General features: G+C 36.3%; 1 protein-coding gene across 1 annotated transcript; it reads right to left on the bottom strand.

Annotated features, from left to right (window-relative positions):
* Positions 1-757: 757 nt before the first annotated feature.
* LOC129896902 (aminoaldehyde dehydrogenase 2) lies at positions 758-9,941 on the bottom strand. Its single transcript, XM_055972892.1, has 15 exons — positions 9,738-9,941; positions 9,402-9,535; positions 9,091-9,171; positions 8,857-9,005; positions 7,846-7,938; positions 7,634-7,757; positions 7,477-7,542; positions 7,313-7,382; positions 6,827-6,903; positions 4,993-5,106; positions 1,910-1,987; positions 1,673-1,824; positions 1,531-1,591; positions 1,322-1,428; positions 758-1,083 (listed from the first exon to the last, which is right to left on the bottom strand). The coding sequence occupies exons 1-15, from the start codon at positions 9,853-9,855 to the stop codon at positions 990-992; spliced, it is 1,518 nt and encodes a 505-aa protein (XP_055828867.1). The 5' UTR covers positions 9,856-9,941; the 3' UTR covers positions 758-989.
* Between the last annotated feature and the right edge of the window lie 398 nt (positions 9,942-10,339).

Genomic DNA, 10,339 nt, shown 5'->3' with positions numbered 1-10,339 from the left:
ACGATAAATGGTGGATGTGTGGTGGTGGAAGGTGTAGTTGATGGAAGAGAGAAAAAGTGAAGAAGAAGAAGAAGAAGGGAAAAAAATATATTATACAAAAAATCCTTTTCGCGCGCTCAGATATCCGTGCAATACACATCATGTGCCAAATCAGCGAAAAGTGTCAAAATGACACATTTGGACCTGACATAAGGTGTCTAAAATGAACAAAGCTTAGTTGAGGTGTCTAAGTGAAAGTTGATGCCAACTTTAGGGGGTCACCGATGGATTCGGCCAATAGTAAATTAACAAATAGATAATGAATAGGAAAAATAAAAGCTAAAAGGGAAAAGGTCCACTAGTGATTAATATTAGTTTATACTTTGCAACTTCAAATAAGTTATTTTCAAGCTTCATGGTTATTACCCCATTTAATTTTTTTGCTTTTAACTCCTCTTTTTTTTTCTTTCTAATTAATAACATCCAACGGAACATAGTAATCTATCATTGGTCATCATTCACTTGTGAATTGTGATGGAAAAATGTATATATTAAATACAACCGTGTAAGTTAGCTTGCATATAATTTCCAATCATTTTTGGTGGGTTAACACTTTTCACGTCCTACTAACCCAAAAGGGAAACTCACAAAATCTTGGATTAATCCATATCATTAAGTCACTTTTATCCAACTTTCCATCAATTGCATTAGATGAATTGATGTAGTTTATATTACTTTCTAAACCTTTCTACCATGAAATGTTGCAAGTAACGCGCAATTAGTGAATGGATGTACTAGTTTATATGATGAATCCAAGATCCGCACTTTGCTCTTTAAAGAAACAATAAACAGAAGAGGAACGCAATATCAGTTAAAAATGTTGTCCACATTTTGTCCCTTCAAACAAATTTATTAGACTTGATAATTACCCCCAACGCTAATTCTACATCAGAACAAGTTTCATCTATGCTTCGTCATCATTCTCATAATCCTTGACCACTTAAAAAGTTTCACAGCTTTGAAGGAGACTTGTAAAAAGCCCATGGTTCGTCAGGAGTCACATACTGAGTCACCTGCTTAATGTTTAGGTAGTTTTCGAGACTCCTGCGAGAAAGAAGAAAGAGCAAAATATCACTTATAAGCTGTACAACTTGCCAGATTCCCCATCTTAAGTGTGGTAATACTATCACCACAGTTTTCCCTTCATACTGGGTTGCTTTTCTACAACATAGCTAATTCCAGAAAGAATTTTAAGCAGCAGAAAAGAAACAAGCTGGATGAAGGGAAAGTGAGGTCATTGCTATTCAAGATGAGTAACAAAAATCAACCAATGAGTGCTTACCATTCTCCAAGTTCGCGTCCAAAACCACTACGCTTTTTACCCCCCCAAGGTGGTTGCCAAAAGCATGGCTGCGAGCAGTTGATCCAGACAATCCCTGACTGAAAAGCCTGCAAAAGTCCAATTAATAAGAGGTCATCCCTGATTTTACAGAAGCAGTGCCTTTTGGTATGGATGAAAGATGTTTTCAGCAATTGAGGAACTACTCTCACCTTTGTGAAACGTTCACATCTTTCAAGATCTTTTGACAAAATAGCAGCACCCAAACCATACCTAACAACCAAAAAAGTGTAAATAAGGAAAAGGAGTGTTGTGAAATAATAGAATTATATATCTCAAGTCTAGCCAACTCACTTGGTATCATTTGCTAGTTCAATGGCTTCCTCTTCAGTTTTAAATGTTTTGACACAAAGAACAGGTCCAAATACCTCCTCTTTCCAGATTTCCATGGATGTATCAACATCAGTTATGATTGTTGGTTGAATGTAATATCCTTTCTTTAAGTGCTGAAATCCAGTGTAGAATCAAGTCACGTTCCAACATATTGGTAAATACAACACCTGCATACTTTCACCCAGAAGTGTTTCTTACCTCAGGACGGTCGCCACCATAAAAAATGGTTGCACCTTCATTTTTGGCTGTAGAGATGATCTTCAAGACCTTCTCATACTGAAAGGTAAAACAAACAGTCAACACATAAGAATTGTCCATAAGTCTGCTTAGAAGGAAAAAGACACCAGCAGATAAACATGATATGCACGTCATGAATGAGAAAACAAGAAAAGAAACAAACTAGACACAAATTGAAAGCCAATATCCATGTCATTTTTAAATGTTATTGCTTTGCGCAGTGATAAGAAAGTTCCAGTATCTTCAAAGAATTCTAAACTGATGTGAATTATGATAATTTCTTGCCCTAATTTTAAGCTTTTTCACAATAACTACACAGACCTTTCCACATCGATTGTATCATGATTTCTCCTCAAATTCCTTTTAAGATTAAAGTCAACCTCCTATTTACTTCAGGGTGGTGTTAAAGAAAATCCTCTTCACTTAGCAAATGTTTAATTGACAATATTTTGGACAAGACGACCAATTGAATTTTCGAAATACATGGATATTATCACTTTATTTTTAGCAAGGAACATGAATTCTCTGTATTACATCAAAGATTAAGTTCTAATAGTTCTGAAAGAAATGATATCTCACATCAATAGTTCTTTAATAATAAAACATTGACTAACTAGGGAAAGCAGATGAATATTATACAGCATTGAACACCATTAATATTGGTGGTATACTGGTACTCAATTACTTTCTAATGTTGCGTGAACTTTAGATGGGATATACACCAAACATCTAAGTTTCTAACCCAAAGTTGTGCAATTATGGACAGAACTAATCAGATTTATTTGGTATGAATAGGATTAAGCAACAAGGGTGTGAATTGAACTTCAAATTAACAGTATTAGCTACAAAAGTTTAAAGAGGAAGAATTTGTAATTTCTCAGACTGACTCCCTTGCATTTTGATAAATTACAGGTGAAATTAACAAGATAAACTAAAGGTGACATTAAACAAGAACACTTTATGTTCTTGCAGCATTTAAATATGATCACTGAATCAAGGAGTAGCAAACAACAAAGTTTCAGCCAGAAGATTATCTCACCAGTACAAGTAAAATCTTTAAGAATTTGTTTATTTTTCATCAGAGATATGCTTCTTAAATTCGTACATTGTCCTCTTAAGAGCAAATTTCTTGACCTTGTGAAACTATGTCAAAACCAACCCATTTCAACGGCTATTTTTGCAACATCATCCATGCAGACTGGTTATTTTTTCGCTTCTGCAGCACAACTAGTGATATTACACCAGAGAAAAGACCATGGGATAGCTATTTCACAATTTTCAAACTGCAAATTGTTTAAACAGCCACCACATAGATAACTTTTTAAATTACATGTATATTTAGTTTTACTATGATTCTCCTTGATGACGAGAGACATGCAAATATATGAAGGTACTAAACATGAACAAGAGCCATAATGCAATGGAAACGTATCCCCCCCCCCCTCCCCAAATCTTTCATTCCCCAAGTTGAGAACTGGTTATAGTAAAGAAGTATATTCCCAATGATCTCCCAAATCAGCTGATGTATAAAAGTAGTAGTTTGAGGCACATCTTTGCTGACCTTGCAAGGAAATGACTGGCAAGAGCTATCCTGTTCTATTGTCTTGATCAAGTACTCGGTCAGTATGTGTTTATCTTGGGGGGAGGTCTAACTGGTCAAATCATCCCTGTGGAAGGGGACTACTACTTCATGATTTTTCCAAGTGAACTCAAGAGAAGAAATGAACATGGTGGCTTTTCAATTGTTAAGTACTGTTGTGAAATCCTCTAAACAGCACTTGACCATCCATAAATACTTCCTTTTAACCTTCTTTATTTCCTTCCTTTTTCATGCAGTGAAATAGCCTCTATAAAATCTCGGATATATCTATCGACCAAACTATACACATGGTTGTGGAGAACGGTTTAAATTTATTGCAAGTACAAATCCATGCTTCGTGTTAACTGGACAAATTTCCAAGAGCAGTCACCATTATTTCATTCTTTTCTTGAGATCTATCCTCCCTGCTCCGATCCTTTTGTTAGAGTGAGTTAGAGTACCACATTGGTTGGGGAATAAACTTGTGGTTTGCTTATATGGACTTGGGCAATCCTCCCCTCATGGAGCTAGCTTTTGGGGTTGAGTTAGGCGAGGGTATCATATCTTTACACAGTATCAGAGACGGGTCTATCCCCGTTTAGGCTTCCAGTCCAAACTCTAATTGGGTATGGGCGTGAAAGGGGGTGTTTAGAGTGCATTAAGTCCTACATTGGTTAGGGAATGAAATGGTGCTCTACTTATATGGACTTGGTCAATACTCACCTCTTGAGATAGCTTTTGCAATTGAGTTAGTCTCAAGTGTCATATCTAACGTATGGAGAGGGGGGGGGGGGGGGTCATGCATCACATACAGAAAGAAATCTGACAGCATGTGTTTTGATTATAAAATACCACTCCATCAGAGAAAGCTCATATAGCAGGGTCAAGGTCAATCCAAAGTGTAATTAATTTCCAAAAGAGTGTACACAAGCTAGAAGAAAATGCATAGACTGCTAAACCTATTCAGGTGCTATATACCATAGTCCATGGACCATGGTAGTCTTGAGTTTGCCTGAATTTAGCATGTGGTTGAACGACCTATCTACTTTTAGAGTTTACACTGGTTATAGGTCAAAAGAGAGTCCATAACTTGTGTCATCACTAGATACCAATCCACTTTCATAGTCATCCATGATGCAGCATCTAGATGGTTCTTTCATTGTTCACCTTCCAGTCTAATTTCTTTACCACTAATCCACGAGCCTCTTCAGTTTCAGCCTGGTATGACTTTATGTTCCATATCCCCCAAACTTATCCTGTTCACTATATCTAATCCAGCGGACACTTCCGCACATAAGTTGCTTTAAGCAGGGAATAAACATAAATTTTGCCCATGAATCATTCGCTTCATGAGCTACAGTTGCATCTATTTAAGGCAACATACAACATTGTCTCCAAGAAGCACTTTGTAATACAGTTAAAGCAGGCAGCATCTTCTACTAGTTTAATGCCATAATTTCTTTACCTGCCCACGACTAATGACAGGACCAAGCTTGCAGTCTTCTTCCAAGGGATCTGAGATTTTGATGTTTTTTGTCCACTCAAGAAGCCTGGCCAAAAATTGTGGAGCAATTGTTTCCTGCAAATTCATAATTTGGTTTCACAAAGAGCTCTAGTGTTTGACAATATTAGAAAGGGCGATAGCATTAAAGGATATATCAAAGGGACTTTGTAATTGTATTGTTTTCAGTGTTATGATACGGTGGCGACAACAATAACAACATATCCAGTGAAATCTCACAAAGTGGGGTCTGGGGAGGGTAGAGTGTACGCAATCCTTCCCACTACCTCTCCAAAGTAGAAGGTTGTTTCCGAAAGACCCTCACCTCAAGCAAATCAAAGCAGTAATAAAACGAAAAAATAGGTGGTGGGTAGAAACATGACAATGAATAGCAAAGCAGTTACAACTATATGCAAGGATGTTATGATAAGGTGGCATTTAAAAAAAATAATAATAATAATAAAAAAAAAAACTAGGGAGTTTCATCCTCTCTATGAGTAGATCATCCTACTCTCTTCTTAAAATGGCCAACTGAAACTGATCTACTTACTATTTAAGAACCAAAAAGCCTTCTGCTAAGACCATGTCTCTTGTTAAGTTAATTGAGCAGAAAAGACCTTGCTTTTCATTTTCTTTCTTCTTATTTTTTTCCTGGGAAATTTCTGAATTCTAACATTTATCTGTTACAGAGCCCTTTGTTTTCAGTTAAGAAAATTTACATTTTCTAATGTCAAACCAATCAATGTCCAGATGGGGACCGAATTTCACAATCTAATCTTGTAGCGTAGGTAAAAGGAAGCAGGATGTTTTAAGTATTTTCTTTGATAAAGTATTGTCTGGTTTATCGAGGTATAGTGTTAGATGCATATTGTGCTCAGTCAGCCATTAGGAATTAGGATAATCACCTTTCTGTTTCAACTTTCAAGAACTCTGGTAGGACACTCACTGTTTCCCAGAACTGAATTAAGTAGGTCGCTCATCGTATTCTTAAGGGTAAAGAGATAAGGAATTAGTTGATCCATTTTCTTGGCACCACTTATCTTAATTCTTCTCTTAGTAACCAATTAAATCCAAGGCAGATGTATCTTTCTTTTGTTATTTGAGCCTCTTCTATTCAAAGAAATTAGAAAAATTCTCACTCCACACTATCGGGAATGGCTCTCCACATATTGTGAAATCTTGTCTGACAACAATAAAGTAAACTAAATGATTCCACGAATCAAGCAGTCATCTAAATCCAAGTAAGACATAAGAGTGTCTTTCCTCAACACGACCCTCCCTCAATATGACGAAAAGGTTTGCAGTGATGTTCCTGTAACACTGTGAAAGAAAACTTGAAAATGATATAAGAAGTGTGCACACAATGAACTATTTAGCTATTTCATCACTAACATGAAGTATTATGGCATCATCATAACCGACCTTGAGCCTTCAAATAGAGATAATATGCATAGAAGTTTCACAAATTGATATTATGTTTGGCTCAGGTACCATCAGAGAACTACCCAACTAAGCAGCAAGCGAGTTTCACATAATCATAAACCTGAAGAAACTTCATTACAAACAACCAGAAAAAAATAGAGCGACCCCGATTTAGTGTTACGAGAAAAACTATCTGTTCCTTGAGATACTCATTACCCCCACAATCATCTTGTATTCTTAAGGAAATGCTGGTTGCCAATAGTATATTCAGTATTTTCCAGATAATGGTAAACAGTGTGGAGTCATAGAACCAAGATAGCCATAAAACTGAAAACTAACTAAATACATGGGCCTTCTCCAATATTAAGCTAGTTACCTGTATTATAAGACGTGATGTTGCACTGCAAATTTGACCATTTGTCCAAAAGCAGCCAAAAAGAGTCCACTCAACAGCTGCATAGACAATGAGGACACTTAAATTCAAGAGCTATATTAATTTCCAAAATGCAGTGCAAAGGTGACTATGAAATGCATGAGGACATAGAAAGTAGTATTAAGACTCCTATTCCAACAGTTTAGGCAATTATTACTCATTTACACATAACTTAAGAGGTTAGAGCATCGATTTGTAATGTGCTAGTCACCTGTTAAATTCAATAGCTGGCTTTTCCCTGTTCTTTCTTTTCCTTCTTTTTTATATATTGATAATGTTCCTCCGAAATATAAGAACATTGAAATGATGAAGTTCCTCCTTTTCCAAAATTATCAATTTGTTGAGTATGTAATAGGAAACTCCACATATGTCAGGAATAGATAATATACATTAGAAGGGAGTTGTCATAGATGGACTAAAAGAGCAAACCTATATCAAGGTCATGAATGTCATCAAACACAACTATTGGACTTTTTCCACCAAGCTCAAGAGTAACTGGCTGAAAATGACATGCAGAGGCTTAGTGTGCTGAATCCACCAGCATATCAGTTTTACCAATAGGAACCTAAATGATTATTCAGATGTGAACATACTTTAACAAGTTGAGCTGCAGCGGTCATGATCTTGACTCCTGTTGGGCCACTTCCTGTAAATGCAATCTGCTCACCCAAAGAAGTAAAATGCATTCATCACATGAAATTACACAGTACTAAAGGCAAGCACAGATACACCTAAAGAAACAAAGCAAACCTTATCAACATCAGGATGTGATACCAACGGAGAGCCAGCTTCATGTCCCAATCCCGTTAGTATGTTAAGGGCACCAGGAGGAAGACCCACCTCTCTACAGATTTCACCCAACTCCAAAGAGGTACTGAAGTTGAAAAGAAGAGTAAAGATGTAAACGATATGGACCATTAATATGGATAATGAAAAAAAAAAAAAAAAAGATAAGGACTCACATAGATGCTAGTTCTGATGGCTTAAGTACTGCTGCACAACCAGCAGCTAGGGCAGGGGCGACTTTCCATGTGGTCATCAAAAGAGGATAATTCCTTCAATATGAAACAAAAGCTCATAAATCAACCGCCTAAATCTTTTCTCATGCGAAACACGAAAAATCCAATGAAATTCACAATGCTCCAAAAGATTAATTTCCACTCTCCCTAACTCATAAACAAAAAAGTTAAAGCTTTTTAGGAATCTTTAAAAATGCAAATGCAGCAGTTTGTCCTCTTACCAGAGTGAATGGTAAAAATAAGAAAAGAGAAAAAGAGATTCTCTTGAAGGCTGTCCCCTACACCCGGTTTGTCAACACCCCTCTTGACTTCCACGAGCATACCTGTTTGCCTTGAATATGCAAGTTGTTTGAGGTCAATAAACAAATAATATTCAGGAGGAACTCTACACTTTCCTATATCCCCTCGAATCTCCTCCTACTTTTCATCTAATTTCTCTGGTCATTTTGAAGGCATCTAAATAATTTAGATTCCTAGAAATCAGCATTCCTAAAACTTTCATCTCAATGGCATTTCACCTTTTGAAGAACTTGAAATGTGTATGTTGTCACAATCCAATAAATATGGTTCTCACAAGTCCACCTGATTTTCATTCCCGGCGTTCGTGTTAGGATGGCATCCAAATTTGTCAATTAAAGACACTGGTGAACTAGTCGATAACTAGTTTAATGTACTATACTTGCAAAATATTTTCGTTTCTCTAACTTTTGGGAGTTCAAGAGGCTATCTTAATTAATCACAAAGCTCAAAGTTTGGCTCATTAGAACAGTCTTTTCATTTTTCTAAAAAGCTCATAACAAAAATAGCAGCCACATTTACAGTAACTGTATGTACAATGCAGAAGTTGGTCGCCTATAAATAATATCATCTTGGTTGGAAAAAGAAGAATACCATATTTTGAAGTGGGTTGAAAGAGATAACAAGAGCATAAATCATTAATGGTAAGTAGTGTACCATGGAGTAATCAACCCCACAACACCAAGAGGTTCTTTTAAAACATGGGTCTTGAATGAATCCAAGTGAAGTTTAACTTCAGTCTTCTTTTTTGAATCTAAAGCTTCAGCGAGATCTGCATAGTACTCAAAACACGCTACTACATCATCCTGGAAGATAAGAAAGAGCACATAAGTAAAATGAAGTATTTTGCAACAAATAGAACTATGTTTATCCAATTAAGCAAGAACGTACTATATCAGAGGCAGCCTCGAACCAGGGTTTTCCATTATCAATCGTCTCAAGTGTAGCTAGTTCAGGCCTTTTCTCCAATACCTACAGTAAATATAAGCAATAGCAACTGAATCATTTAAAGCTTAAAAGAATAATCATGAATAGTCATATCAATATATCGGGCTGACGCTCAAACACCAAGAATCAAGATAAATGCTATCTATATATAATGCAGCAGCTGTTAGTACACTACAACATACCCAGAAAGTCAAACCTACTAGGTGCTCCACCTAATAACGATATGGAAAAATTACCAAACTGAACACACCAACCTTAGCAGCAATAGCACGAAGATACTTGGCACGCTGTGCTCCAGTTGTAGAACCCCAGTCATCTCGACGAAGCGCACTCCGTGCAGCTTTGACGGCCATATCTACATCCTCCGCTGTAGCTGCCGGAATATACCCTGAAAATTCAATAAGATAAAATAAAATACAATCGGATCATTTGAGGGTTATTCTACATCTACCCATAACATAGTCACAAATCTTCACAATTTCTAAAATAATTTCTCAAAATGTTCTTTGAAAACTTGTCAAAACGGCTTAGAAGGATATTTTGGATGCTCCAATAGATCTTTGAAATTAAACGTATAAAATTTCAAGTACCGATAATTTCTTCAGTGGCCGGATTGATGACGGGTAACCTGTTCTTCTTGACGGGCTCTCTCCATTCACCGTCGATGAATAACTGCCGACAAGGGATCCGTATATTAGGAATTGCCATGCCTCTCCAACTTGATCACTTCACTTCACAATTTTCTGCTTTAGATATGAGTTGAAAAATGTAGTGCAGATTCCTACTTTATAGCTAAATAATTCCTAGAAAAAAAAAAACTAGGTAGGGTCCACGTTGCTTCTCGTAACCCGGTCACTCGCTGCGCTCACACGCGCATGTACACTCTCCCTGTCTTCTGTGCACGGATAGGCAGTATAATATCGTCGATAGAAAATACGCTAATATTATTTTTTTACCTTAAATATATTTTTGATAGATTCTTGATTCAAGAAAGAATTATTAAAAATAATTTAGAAAAATAGAATTATAGTAGCAAAACAACAAATTTTTGGAAATATAATTTTAAGTATCTCAAAATAAATTATTATTTTTGATATCTAACTTTACATTTGTGATATTTGATATGGTTTTGGATAGTCTTAATGGTAGTAATTCTTCACTGCCATATTATTACTCCTTTACTGTATATGAT

This window comes from Solanum dulcamara, chromosome 7, assembly GCF_947179165.1.
Source record: "Solanum dulcamara chromosome 7, daSolDulc1.2, whole genome shotgun sequence".
Lineage (NCBI taxonomy): Eukaryota > Viridiplantae > Streptophyta > Magnoliopsida > Solanales > Solanaceae > Solanum > Solanum dulcamara.
Note: the sequence above shows the minus strand (reverse complement) of the source record. Positions and strands in the feature narration are given on the sequence as shown.

Coding starts and splice junctions, on each gene's coding strand:
- LOC129896902 (XM_055972892.1), bottom strand. CDS start 9,855: ATGGCAATTCCTAATATACGGATCCCTTGTCGGCAGTTATTCATCGAC. Junction 7,939..8,856: donor GTGGGGTTGATTACTCCATG/GTACACTACTTA, acceptor TTCATATTGAAG/GAATTATCCTCTTTTGATGA. Junction 7,543..7,633: donor CACATCCTGATGTTGATAAG/GTTTGCTTTGTT, acceptor TTGGGTGAGCAG/ATTGCATTTACAGGAAGTGG.